Genomic DNA, 16631 nt, shown 5'->3' with positions numbered 1-16631 from the left:
AGTAAAAAGTTTTCTGAATGACTTTGTTTATCGTAAAAACTGAAATAAAAAGCTTTTCTTTGCATCTATTGTGTTGAGAGAAAAAGAGATGAAGAGGATCACAGAAAATAAAAAAATAAATAAAAAACGCACACGCCGAGCAGCGGGGGCGTCGACTTATGATGGATGACCCGCTCCCCGTCATTCATTGGGCCGTTTAATAACAGCTCATAATGGATCAGAGATCAATAGAAAAGCAGCACATTTCCACCAGCTTTCACCGTAGTCATCGATACGACTATTGATGGCGTCTCCATCTCACACACAAACACACACACACACACAGCAGTGTAAAGACGTGTGGGAGATGGGACGCTAAGCTTTCTCAGCGCTTCTTCACATTCACCATTAATCACTAAGATGAACTAAGATGACGGAGAGAAGTTAAAAGTTTATCAGAATGTGCTGAGATTCAGTGAGAAAACAAACATCAAAGGACAATCAGCATCAAAGGTTCCTCTTATAAAAGGTACAACCATCAAAATCATTCATTATTCCTCAATAAAAGTATGCAAAATAAAGTACAGTAGAGTTGTTTCAATAGATTAGAGGTGGAAATAAACACTTCCTGACATACTGTACAGGTGTGGTGGCCTAGTGGTTAACGACGCTGGGCTTGTAATCGGAGGGTTGCCGGTTCAAGCCTCACCTGGGCCGTCACTGTGGGATGTTGAGCAAGTCCCTTAACCCCGAACTGCTCCCCAGGCGCCACTGCTCCTCAGGGATGGGTTAAATGCAGAGGACGAATTCCATTAATGTACTAACATTCCATGGCCAATTAAAGGCGAAAACCCCTGATTTAATCTTTTTTAATCTTTAACAATGAGTCACGACTTTAAAAAACAAAACTTTCTAACCATTACACCAGTGGTTCCCAACCTCTTACGGATCATCACCTCATTTTAATATCACAAATATAAGAATCAGAATAGTTTTATTTGCCAAGTTAAGTTTTTTTAAACAATATAAGGAACGTGACTTAGTGGATGGTGTGAAAAAAACAAACCAGAAACACTATAATAATAATAACAATTATAATATTGTTGTACTGTCTATAATATGACATATTTTTTCTTCCAGAATGTATTTTTTTTAACATGTTTTACTCAGAGCCGTTTAGAGATAGAGTTACGACAACGGAAATCCAAAATGCTTGACCATCACATGATTCATGTAAGACTGAATTTGTTCAGTTCGTTTTGAAATTGAATGTTAAAAATGTGCTTATAAATGTATTTAAATTGAATTGTATTGTTGACATCATCAGTTTGAACATTCTTGGAACTCTGATGACATCACTGTTGATGACATCATCAGTGTTCTAAAACAATGTTTGACAGGAGTTCCACAGTGTGGATTGGTCATTTCAAATTAATTTTCAATTGGTTTTGGAATGACCAAAATTACGGATGCACACACTCGGGGTATTTGGAAGCAGTTGACAAAGTTTCAGGTTGAACACACACTGCGTCGGAGAGATATTCGCTCCACAAACACACAAACACACGCACACACATTCCTTGCTTTTATGTTACTTTCCCCTCAACAAGATGTAATGCTGCGTCCTCTTTTTATTTTTATTTTATTATTATTGTTATATATATTTATATTTTTTTTGATTATTTATTTATTCATTTACTATGATTATTATTATATATTTATCATTGAAATAAATGTATTATTTCACTGCAATAATAACACTTGCATAGCTGTTAATTAAAAAGAGAATAAAAAATACATAACCAAGACAATTTATTTATAACAACAAATCTATCTCTTAAAAACTAAGAACTTTCTGGGAATTGAGTCGGGCACGCATAAATGAAATCCTACTCTGCAAACATCTGGGATAAAACTGGGATGTACTCTGTGGTCTAAAATCTACATTAGTTGGTGAGAGAGATAAAGAAAGAAGTGGATGCATCTGAAACGTGTTGCGTGGGGTTTGAATCCATCACTAGTGGTTGAAGTCAGAATAATATAAGACAACAGTCAGTGTTCTACAGACGCTGATGAAAAATAATGATGAAAGATGATCTGCAGGATGAGCTTCAGTGGAGAGCAGCTCACGGTTGTCTTTCTTTTGTGTGTGTGTGTGTGTGTGTAAATCCAGAAGAACTAGCAGTAAGGAGTAGCTGACAGGTAGAAGGAGGTAAAAGGAGCCTCGGCCAAAAAACCATCAAAAGAAACATTTTCAGCTTGACTAGCAGACAAAATCAAAGAGCCACACACTGCCATGATTCCTAAATCAGAACCGTCTGCGAGAGGAGGAATCACAGTGTTTGTGTTGCAAACGTGTGTGTGTGTGTTGAGCAGGTTGTACATTTACTGTAACTCACAGCAGGTGAGAAGTGAGAGTCAAACCTCAGTGGAGCAGAACAGGCCAGCACGGCTCATGTGTGTGTGTGTGTGTGTGTGTGTGTGTGTGTGTGTATCAGGACCACATGGACTTGTAACCAGGATCCATCTCCAACCCGCAAACACTAAAAAAAAACCCGTCTAAAACTTCTCCCTGTTTCCTCCTCCTCCTCTCGTGGACTCCAGTTCCAAAAAATGAAGAGAGTAATGTTGAGGATTTGGAGAAAAGAAGAAGAAAAAGAAAAAGAAGAAGCTTCAGCCAAAACAGACCTTAAAGCTTTTAGAGGGGATCTAGTTTAATGCTCTGGAGTTGAAGAAAACACGTGTGAGAACAGTGGAAACACAGCAGTCATAAGAGCAGCGCTCAGAGTCATGAAGAGCTCCTTTATGTGGTTTGTTCTTCCATTAAAAAAAGAGCGACCACTTCACATCTAACACGAGCATTTCAGCTTGCACGGAACGACAACAGAAATAAACACTGCTTAATTTGTCCCACTTCTCATAACAGCTCTTCCCCAAAGAGCCCCCAAAAGTGTGATTTAAAAAGTTGGGAGAAATACGAAACCAAACACAATAAACAAACAAAACGACTAAATTATGCACTAAATGTCAACAAAAATAGACAAAAAAACCACCAAAAAACAAAAAAACAATTGAAAAATACACCAAAGATAATTAAAAGCACAGAATTACTCTTCAAATACACGAAAGGGCACTATAACACTAAGTACCAAGAAAAATATACAAAAATGCACAAAAGAGTTCAAAACATCCACAAATCGACAATAAAATACACCAAAAACAAAAATAAAACCACGCACGCACGCACGCACACACGCACACACACAAAATGACTCTAAGCACACAATTTGACTGAAAAATGCAGAACAACAACCAAAACGCACAAAAAACTTAAAAAAATTCACAAATTGACAATAAATACACCAAATACACAAAAGAACTCCAGGAATACACAAAATGGCTAAAAAAAATACACCAAATCTCACTAAAAATGTATAAAATAACTAAAAAAAAGTTCAAAACATACACAAATTGACAATAAATACACATAAAACAACTAGAAACACACACGCACGCACGCACGCACGCACGCACGCACGCACGCACGCACGCGCACACACACACACACACACACACACACACACACACACACACACACACACACACACACACACACACACACACACACACACACACACACACACACACACACACACACACACACACACACACACACACACACACACACACACACACACACACAATGACTCAAAGAATACAGAAAAAAGCTAAAAAAAACTCACAAAACGTGACTGAAAAATTTACAAATACACAAAAAACAAAAGCACGATAACAATGAAGTAAAAACAATTCTATACACCCGCCTGGACTCCACATCCCACAATACATTGCACCAAACCTTTCCCACAATGTTAATAAGGACTTTCAAGCTGCAATTTCTGCCTTTCACATCTTTTTTTCCAAGCAAATAATCAACAAGGTCAATTTTTTATATGATTGATAATAAAATTGTTTATTTTACATCAATATATACATACATCAACAATCATCCTCATAGCTGGCCCTCTCTCATTAAAAAACAGAAAAACACACTCAGATGTTGAGTCATTGTGTTTGTTTTGCTTTTTCCTGATCCCATTTTAAACCAGTCAATATGTAGCAACACAAAAATACACACACACACAAACACACACTAAGGACAATTAATCCACGGCCCATTCATTTCCTTTCAATCATTGATTTCTTTAATTCATATATGTATCTGTAAATGTTCCCACAAACATGGAGTCTTTCATCAGCAAACAGAGAGATTATGTTGAGGGGTCTGGATGCTCTCATCCATCTACGTTTGGAGCTCTAATAACGACACACAAAGTGTGTAGATCCAAAACTCTATCACTAAGACGTTGTTGTTGCTATTTTTTAAATCACAGGCCAGAAGAAACGGTCGATCAGAGACAAACCTCCCACTCTGAGCTTTTAATAAGTGACAAAAGTAAAAGTGAGCACAAACAAATATATCAAATTCTCAGTGCTGGAAGAATCTACAGCATCCTTCAGTCATGAAATGTGTTTAATTGTAATAGTTTGTGTTCTTTCAGGGTATTTTATATTGCTGTGTGTGTGTGTGTGTGTGTGTGTGTGTGTGTGTGTGTGTGTGTGTGTGTGTGTGTGTGTGTGTGTGTGTGTGTGTGTGTGTGTGTGTATAGAGAGACTTTTCAGAACAAAAACAGAGGGTTCTTGAATGTCTGATTTCTTACATTTACCACTTATCCTTTGGTTGAGTCCTACTTTTAACACTTTTTTGTGGGTTATTTTGGAGCCGCACACAAAGTTTAAAGGAGGCGTGTACAATGACGTTAAGAAAAGCTAAAATTATGTAATGATTGACGCTTTATTCTTTCTCGCTGTTTAATTTGTTGGACTTGTCATAACAATTATTCCCCAGAAAGTGTGATTTAAAAAGTTAGAAGAAATATGAAACCCAACACACTACGCAAAAACACACACAAAACGACTAAAAATGCACTAGATGTCAACACTAAGTAACAATAAAAAATACACACAAAAAAAAAACAGACAAAATCAAACAAAACTCAACAAAAAACCCAAAAACAACTAAAATATTATCGACTAAATGTCAATAAAAATGAACAAAAATTGGCAAAAAAACACAAAACAGAGAAATACATCAAAGATAACAATCAAAGCACACCATTACTCTTAAAACACATAAAATGGCGCTATAATACAGCAAACACACACAAAACAACTAAAACAAATACACTAAATAAACAAAAACAAACACAGTTCCAAAAAAACACAAAAAAGCAGAACGATTCATGAATTACTGTTGAAATACACAAAATGACACTGCAATACACAAACAAAAATACACACTCACATACAGAAAAACACAAAAAATACAACAAATCAACTGAAAAATGCAGAATAACATCGAAAACCCATAAAAGTTCAAAACATACACAAAACAATAGAAAAACACGCACAAAGTGACTCCAAAAACACACAAAACGACTTGTGAATACACAAAAATGACTGAAAAATGTACACAAAACCCAATAAAAACACACAAAACAAGAAAAAAGCATGATAAGAATGAAGTAAAACTTCTATGCATCCTTCTACAGGAATCCACATCCCACAATGCAATGCACCAAACTTTTCCAACAATGTCAATAAGAGAGTGTTTACAGTGATGATCAAAACAAACTTTCAAGCAGCAATTTCTTCTTTTTACATCTTTTCTTTTCCAAGCAAATGATGTTTGATTTATTGATCCATGAGGCCTACACTGCGTCTTTATCTGATAAAACAGAATTATTGTCTCCTGCAGCTTTAAAGCAACAGTCAAAACAAGGTCAAACTTTTATATGATCGATAATAAAAATAGTTTGTTTTACATCAATGTCACTTTTTATTACTAAACTGGGAAAGGGGAATAATAAAGAATGAAGCATGAAGCAGTTATTTTCAAGAAAAGTAGCTTAGCCGACTGTTGGGACTGTAAAAAATGTCCCTTTGTAAAGATTTTTCTTTTAAAACTCAAACAAAATCACTGACTGCTGACCTGTGAGGAACAAATGAAACTGGGACAATTCTCATCAAAGTTCCACTCTGTCCAAATAAACGCTGCCTTGGTCAAACATACAACAAAGTTAAATTCTCTAAAGTATATACTGTCTACTATATACAGTAAGTATGGTTAGTATGATTAAAACTCACGTAGATACATTTCATTCACACATTTTCAGAGATTTTCTGAGACCCTCCATTGTGCTACTGACTAAACTTCCTGTGAACTTCAAAACAAGAGCCCTATTTGTAAAAGTGTTCAAAAAAATTAATGGAAGACAATAAGAGATGCTTTTATGTTGAAAAGAGGATGTTTGATTTTTAGCTTGAAGCCATTTTACATTCCGCTCCCAATGCATCATGGGACGGTTGAGTATGACTAGTATGCCCACCGTGCATACTTTAAAAAAAAATGTCCCCGTATAGTAAACATCCTGGTATTTCTCACATACTCAATCTTTTCATACTATCTAATGTGAACGTAAGGCTGTGTGTTGATTACAACTTCGATTATTACACTCAATGATTATAAAAACAACATAATTAATAAAAAGATTTCAAACATTTTAAAAATATTATATTTTAGATTATGCATATGTTTTATTTGCTAAATAAAACAAACTTCCACCATTTAGGATATCTATAAAGAACATAGCTTGGCACACAAGAAAAAATGATGATCACTATTAACTTCCATCCATCCATCCATTTTCATACCCGCTTATTCCCGTTTAACAGGGTCGCGGGGGTCTGCCGGTGCTCATAGGGCGCTGGGCGGGGGTACACCCTGAACAGGGCGCCAGTCCACTACTAACTTTGTGTTGTTTAATGCACACACGCATGCATGCTCCTCTGCCACGCCCCCTCAAAGCTAAAGCTAGCCTGCATGCTAACACGAGGAAAGTTGTTGCTAGCGGTCTTGAAGCGTGGCAGAAGAAAACGCAGCAAAAAATGAATATTTAGAGCAAAGTCGCATCACGTGCAAGAAGTGTTTTGTGCAAAAGTGAACATAATCATTATTATTGTATAAAGTATTGTATAAAAAACAACTTTTTGGTGGAAAAATAACTGTTTCAATAATACTGATTTCAATTATAACGAAAATAATCGTAATTGTTATTTTTTTCTCTATAATTGAGCAGCCCTATGTGAACGCACTACATACTCATTTTGACAGTCAGACTTAGTATGAGTACATTGGAACACAGTCATCGACACAGGTAAACAGCTGACTCAGCTGATGTAAGGCTGTTTTCTAAGCTTAGGGAATAGTGATATGTATCTAAGAGACACGGACAAATGAGAGATTACAGAGTGGTGAGAAGAGAAGAGGGGAATAGAAGAGCTGCAATCTGCAGGTGTTTACATGATGTAGTGTCTCACACTTAGACCTAGATGGTTGTTTCATGACTGTAAATCCTGCCTGAATATTCATGTCAAAGAGAAAAGTGAACAGGATGGAGCAGAGCTACGACAGCTGAGCAGGCTCCAGGTGTGTGTGTGTGTGTGTGTGTGTGTAGTAGGGGAATATGTGGAAAAGAGAGCAATCTGATGTTATTAGGCCAGACGGGGAGAAGAGCTCTGACGAGTTCCCAGCGTCCAATCAATCAGCCTAATTAACGGAGCTTTATGAACACACGGCTGAGCCGAGTGAGAATCCGCTGACACGCGGATTAATAACAATTACTGAATACACTGCAAGACGTTCTCTTAACAATCCATCTTCATGCCTGTTTCTGTGTGTCGCATACAAACTGACTTCACTGCTGCGTTGGCTGATTTCAGTCCTGGAGGGCTGCAGATCTGCTCGTTACTCAGGGCCTTTGATTTGCCATGATTGTGCAAAACCGACGGAAAAAAACGAAAATCACAAAATGTTTACTCTCTAGCCTTAACATGACACAGAAATAGCCTTACATTCATGTTCTGTGACAATATCACTTTTTATTTTACCAGAAAACAGGTGATTGAATGTCTAGAACGTTAAAAATGAACTTTTCTGTGTTTTAAACATGATAAAGGTCTATTATGGCTTCATACACATGCCCAAAGTGTTTTTTCATTGATTTCATCAATCGTTAGTTAGAGGGTGATTTGTTCCTTTCTTACTGCAGGGGGAGCACAAACACCTCGCTACAATCTGATGACACGTTCCCGCTTTGATGACAAATTTGACGTGGCACTGAGCTGGAGAAGCCACGCCTCCAGGAAGCTCTCTGTCGTGATTGACATGTAAACTGACACGCCCACGAAGGTGAGTATTTTAGCGTCCTTCGTGCAGTACTGTGTATGTATTTTCTACAGTCTATGTATGTACCGGTGAATGCCCCGCCCCCACGCTCGTGTTGATAGAGCAACATGAGCTAGGCTACGGAGTGGGTGGGAGGAGAGAGTCAGTGTCCCATCTATAGACACGCCCACTCATGAATATGCATAAGTAGGCCACAAATCAGCCTGTAGTTGAGTTGTTCAGAAAGTGACTTTTCAGAGGTTAAAACTCTGGAAAACAGATGAGTTTGGGAAAATAAACCTCAAATACTATGTTTTTGGGGTTCTTAGAACAAATGGAAATGGGTGAAAAATAGCATGACATGGGACCTTTAACAAACGCACAACTATGTCAAAATCTCTTGACATGATACAGTTCAACTTGTGATCATGTTATCCTGTGACTGAAAATGAATGCAGAGCTTCATCTGAAGTGTGTTTTTAATGTGTTGGTTCACATATTTATGACTGCGTTCAAATATGACGCAAAGACAGGTTTAGCTGATGGTGTATTAGCTAAATTGGTGATCAGTTTATCTGGTGACATGTCACAGCAGAAGTGTTACTTCCCCAATCCCACGGCTATACACAATTTATGCAAACTGTGATGTTCACAGGTTGTTTGTAATTAAAGGGTTCAAAAATAATGATGTGGGATCATACCACACATTTCAATGGGATATTTCCTGTTAAACTGGAAGCTGACGGTTAGCATTGTGGCTAAAGTTGATCTTGCAACATAATCTTGCGTCATTTCAGCGTAATCACCCAGTGTATGTAAATTATCTGAAGTAAATATAATGTAGTAATAACACAAGTTGATTCTGTTAGTCCTATTTAGTATGTTTGATACGATGTTGTACCAAACATGGTAACCATATTAGCTATTTCTATGAATAGCCAGTCAAATAATCTAAACGAGGAAAGATGACGAAATGGAACCAAAACAGAAAAGTGTAAAAATGAGGCTGAAATGGTTAAATTCTGAAACAGAATTTGGGAAATTTAAGATGGATATTCAAATTTCTTTAAAAATGGTTCATTTATTAATCATATCAGTATGTTATACCTTGAGTACACAAATCTGAGTATTCCTAGTTGTTGGTATGAGACATCTCTATGAACTCAAAGCAATTCTAAAGATTTAAACTAAACTTTATTTCTGTCCAAAGACTTAAACATAGCAGCATTGCTACATGTACTCATAATAAGTAATGTTATTCAGTATAAAGGGATAGCCTATAACCACGATGTCATTTCAACACTGACTACTTATCTTTAAATTCTTCTCATTCCAGTGACAGAAAAGATTATCTGAAAGAAAAGGGTATATTTTTTTCAAAAATCGAAGCCGGCTCTAAAAAAAAATAAATAAAAACGGCTATGTTTGAAAAGTGAAACTCCCACAATCAATAGATCCACTTTGCTCCAGCTGTGGCCATCTCAGACACACTTGGGAGAGAAAGAGAAAAAAATCCATCAACAACTCACCCTGGTTCTTTTCATATATCTTACAAAAAAAAAAGTAGAAATGCTACTTAGCTCATTGAACTTCCACAGGCTGAACAAAAGCAGCTTTTTATGCATTTTTCTGTCTGCGATCAATAAACCTGCCATTTCAGCAAATCTGCTGCGTTGGCCTCAACTGGAAGGCAATCATGTGTCGGCCTATCGGTGTCATCGGCCTCGATGAAGTGGGGAAGCGGTGAAATCTGCATGCGTGATCACCAAAGACATCGATTTCCCCCTCCGCCTCTCAACTGAAAATGACATGTCATTCATTCAGTGACTTTAGCCCTGGGCTTCGTCACGTCGTGATGCGTACATGTGTGATGGTACGGGTGTAACAGCGTTACAGACGCCCCACAAAGCACTTATGTTGAGATGAAATAGAAGTTATGTTCTCTGCCTGTTTCCCTGGAGATGAATAGTGCTTCACTGTACCGGAGAAATCAAGGAAGACTAAGAAGAACTTCGTATGGCAAGACGTTTTAACGATTAAAAACTAAGTTTGACTATTCGGAATTAACATCGTATATATTTGTAATTGAACTTTGCCTAGTCAAATTTGAAATTTAATATCTGTAATTGAAATTTGTCTCGTCGAATTTGTAATTTAAGATCTCTAATTTAATTTTTACTTAGTCAAAATTGTACTTCAAGATATATTTGATATCCAGTATATCTATCATTCATTTGCAGACATCTGTACTTTACATTTGTGGACATCCAAAATGTAGAATATATCTGCATTAGAACCCCGTACACATGAATGGCAAAAGTAGCTGCGTTTCCATCAACCTTGGAAATGCGCCAAATCTACAGCGCAAAAAAATAAAAATAAACTGGTTATGGAAACGCATGAATTTTGAGAGGAAGAAAAAACACTCAAATATCACAAAAAAAAAAATTACGCTTTCATGATTTCATGAGGGGGAATTTCAAACGTTTCAATATCAAAATGTATCGCAAAAGCTCAATGGAAACACTTTTTCCACAAATAAACATCAAAGGATGTGACGTACCTGGTCACATGACCACTTCTCTCTGAGAAAACATGGTGCGGTATGTGTGGACAGATGAGGAGACCCAAACATTTCTTCACATTAGACTTATTAATTATTAGTGCCACATTAGGCGTGAAACAACAAAGGAATACAGAGTGTTCTACAGACGTTTGGAGCGTCCATCTTCCTGCAGAGAAGTCTCACGGGATGAGATTTCACAAAAGTTACGAGGCTCCTTCAATTGAGATACCTTCCAAGCTCTATTATACTTTGTCGACATTTAGAAATATCGCTTTTAATTTGCAAAAAACTGTAATGGAAACACAGCTACGAACATATTTTTGCCCAGTGAAAATTACATTGTAGCTATCATAATTTCATTGCGGATATCTGAAATGTTCTTTTTGTCAAAGCAAAATTCAATCAAAAATATCTACAATTTCATTTGCAGATAGTCAAACTTAGATTTTAGATGTTAAAACAGCTTTCCATACATTCTTTACATACATACATAGAACGTCAAACCCATTACTCCACAATGTTAAAACCCTCCTGAAGTCATTCACTTTGTTGTTTCTCAAGCCTTTTATTCTCAGGCGGTACATCAGCAGCACGTCAGAGGGAAATACAGAGAACAAAGCTAAACGGACACATTCCTATGGTTTAAATGAAAAATGATGGCTGTCCATTGTTAAAGCTCGACTACGTTACTGCTGAGATGTGAAATCACAGAAACCGTTTCAGCACATTTTAAACACAAACCTTTTCCACCTCCCTGCTTTTTATGGAGACGCACGAGGCCAGAGTGAGCAATAAAGAAAGGAAAGCAGAGCGCTTCCTAAAACATCCCACCCATGAATGAACAGAGTTCAGCCACCTGCGTAGTCAGAGGTCAGCAATTACACAGCACAAAACATCAGTTAAACCCAATAAAAATTCAAATCCACTCCAACAGAAAATGTAATTGAATAGTAACACAGTGTATGATGGGTCTTCTGCATTCATTCATCCTTTTTAGTATTTTAAAAGGCTTTTTTTTGGCTCATGTCTCCACAATATTAAAACTTTTAGGTCTAAAACATGACCCACAAACACTTAAAGAGAAATAAAACCCTGAGGTTTTGGCTGGAAATTCAAAAAATGCCTTGATTATGGGCGGGGCTACTGGATCAGTTCGAACACGCCCAGTCTATACTATAACATCTCCAAGAAAACAATCTATGCTATGCTAACTAGCTACTCAATACTCACTATAGCTCTCTATTCACAATTCTCTCTATGCAACCTACTATAATAGTGTAGTCTTTTTTAATATAAGGGGGCGGGGCCAACAGTGACATAAGTAGCCACCAAAACGTCACAAACCAACATTCTCAGCCAATAGCAAAATCAACTTACATTTTTACAACAAAATTCATCAAATTGAAATACTTTGGTATGAAGTAGTGTTTAGTGATTTTTTTGGCAAACTCGACATTTTAGTCAAATAAATTTGTTTTAAGCAAAATATGGTTTTGGGCTTTAGTTACTCTTTACAGCTGCTGGAGACAATATATTTTTAAAATCATATTAAGACCAAATGTAGGCGTCATGGATCAATAAATCATAGAGCTAAAAAAAAATATGTCAAAGGTTGAATTTGCTACTCGAAAGTTTTTTTTTTGTAAAGATTATGTTAGTGAAAATGTGATGCGTTGCATTGAGGTGTGTCCTGTAGACCAAAGGTTCTCAACCTTGGGGTCAGGACCCCATTTGGGGTCGCAAGACACTGGGAGGGGGTTGCCAGATGCTTTCAAGAAACAGAATATTTCTTTTAACAATTTGAGCCCATTTTTTTTACCCTTTTTTTGCAACTACACAAAACTACTTAAACCTCCATTGCTCCATTACTCCCATTTCTGCCAATTATCCATTAAATTTCAATGCCTTTTCTGCACATTTTTCCATTTTCAAGACATCTCCGGCTCTCATAAACCCTTTCCACCACTTTTCACACTTAATGTTGCATATGTTGACCCATTATTGTCACTTTTAACCTCTTTTCACCATATTTCATGCTTGTTTTTTGCCAATCTAACCACATTCACCATTTGACATGATCATCATTTTCCAGTTTAAACAAAAAAAATAGTCAAACCAATCACTGTCGTCCTTGTTCGGCAACGAAACACAAGAAATCACAATAAGAAAGTACAAACACTTCAGTGGATCTATTTACAGGACTCCACATCCCACAATGCAATGCACCAAACTTTTCCAGCAATGTCAATAAGAAAGTGTTTACAGTGGAGATCAAAACAAACTTTTTACTTCTTTTTTTTGTTTACAAGCAAATGATCTTTGGTTTATTGATCTATGAGGCCTATTCTATAAAATATATGGTCTCCAGCAGCTTTAAAAAGTTAGTCCAGCTTTTCTCTCGTTTGATTCCAGTAAATCTTCTTCATCTTGTCTTGTTTACTTGTTGCTCGTCCGTTACGGTTACAGAACCAGAAGCCAGGGGAATCTTTAGTGTGCGGTACACTTTATTGTTCCCACAGTTAAATCCATCAATATGGACTGGGAGTCAACTCCAATGCTATACTTAGATTCATGCCCCCTGCTAATGATGAAAAATGCCTTTTAAAGAGTCCAATAGCAGAGCAGCATGGACCTTAAGCAGGAGGACAGGCCTGTGCAGTGATGTGTCCATCGATGCCTGCTGTTACAGCCATGGCTCACATTGGATTGTTCTGCTCAGCAGTCTATGAAGAGGCCCCACTTCTTCTTCTGCTGCTGCTTCTTATCGACAGCGCTCTAAGTATGGAGGAGACGCTGGCAACGGCTCAGAGCGTCAGCGACAAACAGCTTGGATGCACCCTTTTAGCGCTTCACAGCAGTTTCTAAGGCCTTCACATTCGCTTTAAATTCACCCTGTAGGCTGAGTCCAGGCACGTGCACTGAAAATCTATTCAGTAAATATGATGAAACCCCAACACTATAGGTGTGTGTGTGTGTGTGTGTGTGTGTGTGTGTGTGTGTGTGTGTGAAAGTATCCGTGGAGCGGTATAAAGAATGACAGTATTCTGTAAAACAACAACCACCCAAGCATCTCTTTTTCTGTGTGTGGAATTTTCCATTTAATGAAAACTCCCAAAATAAAATCTCCTGCCAATATTTGACCCTTTTTTTTTTTTTTTTTTTTTTTTTTTTAAACCTTTAAAACTCATTGCTATCACATGCCAAAACACTGGATACAAAGGTGCATCACTGCACATAGATCTAGATAAAAGATCACAGCGTGGCTACAAATATGGGATTGTTTCTGATCTGAGGGTCACATGATCAACATTCATGTCAATATTTAAAATAATGACCAATCAGAGCATGAATACAGGACAGCATTTAGTGTTGATGTGTTTTTGTTGTTGTTTTGTGTATTTTTCTGACATTTGGTGAGTTTTTGGAGTCATTTTGTGCATTTTTGTTGTGTGGGGTTTTTGGGGTGTTTTTTTATAGTATAGTGTGTGTTTTAGGAGTCATTTTTGTTTTGATTTTGTCCGTTTTTCTGCCATTTTGTCTGTTTGTGTGTGTTTTTAGAGTAATTTTGTGGGATTATGAGTCATTTTTGTGCGTTTTCTAACATTTTGCATGTTTTTGGAGTCATTTTCTGTATTTTTGTCATATTTGTTTGACTTGGAGTCATTTTGTGCATTTGTGAGGACGTGCATATTTCACTAATTTTGTGTTTGTTTTTTTTAATTTTTGTGCATTTCTCTGTAATGTTTTATGTTTTTTTCTATTTTTGTAATGATTTAGTATATTTGCCTGTCATTTTGTGTGTTTTAGAGTTATTTTCTGTGTATTTTTGTTGTCCTTTTGGGTTTTTTGGGATGCATTTTGTGAATTATTGTCATTTTTGTGTGTTTTTCTGCCGTTTTGTATGCTTTCAGTGTAATTTTTGTGCATTTATGTTGTCATTTTGTATATTTTTGTGTATTTTTGTATGTTTTTGGAGTTATTTACTTTGGGGAGCCATTCAAATGTAGTCTGGGGGCCACATGCTGCCCGTTGTACATATCTCTGATCTGGAGACTTACATTAACACCATGATAACCAGGTTGGTAAAAAAAACTTGTCGTTAATCAAAGAAAGGGAGCAAAGCTAAGATTCATTTACAAATAATGTTATACTTTCAAACAAACAAACAAACAAGGGCTTTTATTTGCAATGTTATCTAACGTAGATTTAAACGTGTATAAATTATGCATTTTTAAATGTGCTTCTCGTCAAGGCTTCCTGATTTGTAGCCGTCATTCACTCATTCATCCCACCTTATCAGTGTCATGGTGGGCAGATGAACCTGGAGGTGGCCCCAGGGTTGAGGAGCCCTCCTGCATTATGCCCTTTACACCTGTAGCAGGAGTGTGGTTAGATACAGTGGCTATCAGAAATCCTCTAGAGACACACACAGCAGCACCCAGGGTGTTTTGTTATGCAGGTGATGCTGAGGTAGGTGACTGTGCCCAAGGCAGAAGAATTAGGAGGTGGTTACACGTTGGGAGTCTGTGCAGAGCTCGCTCAAACACCAACACTCAAACTGATGCTGGGAATAGTGACAACGATACACATCTACTGCCAGAGAGAGACACGGACACAGTTTATACCCACAGCAAGGAAGGAAAGAGCAGCTTTCCATATATAATTAGTTGAAAGTTATCTTCATACAAAGAAGTCCTGCTGTCCTGTAGCACTTTAACCACGTATGGTTCAAAGGAAACTATAGCTTTATGTGAGCTAAGCTAAAGGACTCAGGAATACCAAGTGAGATCAGAGAAAGTAGAAGAAATGAAAGAAGATGGACACAAAAAGAATAAAGCAGAGAAGAAGTAGCAACGTTTCTGACTCTCCACAAACTGTCTTTTAATGAAAAACTCTAAATGCATTAAAAAAAAGTGTAACTTTCTGTTGTTTGACATTTTTGGAGGATATTTATTTTGCAGGTAAAGCCAATCCTTTTCCTCCTCGTATGGAGAAAAAAAAAATCACAGTTGGAATTAAATAAAAAATAGTGATGCATCAAAAATGTCCAACAAGTTCATTTCATTTTATACTGTTTATTGTTTGAATTGTCAGTGTTAAATACATGATTATAGTTGATCTATTCTTTAAGGCATTGATAATGATTTATACAATTGCAGAGCTTTAATTTTTAGTGAGATGAGTAAATATTTATAGCCATACTACTACTAAAAATTGGTATAATCATTTCTGTCAATGTTTCGTTTTCAGTTTTCAACGTTCATTCAAAAGGTTTATTTTGGTGCATCTCTCGTAAAAACACTTCTGTGCATTTGTCGATGACAAGGGTTCTCAACCTCGGGGTCGTCAGATGACTTCAAGAAACTAGAAATATTTTTTGAACAATTTGAGCCCATTTTTGTCTATTTTTTTTCCCTTTTTCTGCAACTAGACTTTTTTTTGCCATATTTTTGCTCTTTTTAATGTATTTTTGCTACAATTCTCTCATTTCTGACAATTTTCCAGCAAATTTCAATGACTTCTACACATTTTTTCCACTTTCAAGACATTTTCAGCACTTATAAATCCTTTCCACCACTTTTACCACATAACGTCGCATATGTTTCACTTTTAACCTCTTTTCACCATATTGCATGCTTATTTTTGTTAATTTAACCACATTCAAAATTTGTCATGCCCATTATTTGCCAGTTTAAACGAATCATTCCTATATTGACACTTTTTACCACCTTTTCTGTACTTATCCCCCCTATTTTTGGTCACTTTTAACCCATTTTATTTCTGATCAAAACAAGGATT

At 36.8% G+C, this 16631-nt stretch overlaps 1 protein-coding gene across 1 annotated transcript in view; it reads right to left on the bottom strand.

The window, feature by feature from the left end:
- fbxl17 (F-box and leucine-rich repeat protein 17) overlaps positions 1 to 15190 on the bottom strand; it is a 225870-nt gene extending 210680 nt beyond the window's left edge. Inside the window, exon 1 of the mRNA XM_028456884.1 lies at positions 15125 to 15190. Coding sequence (XP_028312685.1) covers positions 15125 to 15190 — 66 coding nt within the window. The remainder of the gene's footprint in view (positions 1 to 15124) is intronic.
- Between the last annotated feature and the right edge of the window lie 1441 nt (positions 15191 to 16631).

This window comes from Gouania willdenowi, chromosome 9 (assembly GCF_900634775.1).
Source record: "Gouania willdenowi chromosome 9, fGouWil2.1, whole genome shotgun sequence".
Lineage (NCBI taxonomy): Eukaryota > Metazoa > Chordata > Actinopteri > Blenniiformes > Gobiesocidae > Gouania > Gouania willdenowi.
This window is presented reverse-complemented; position numbering and strand designations above follow the sequence as displayed.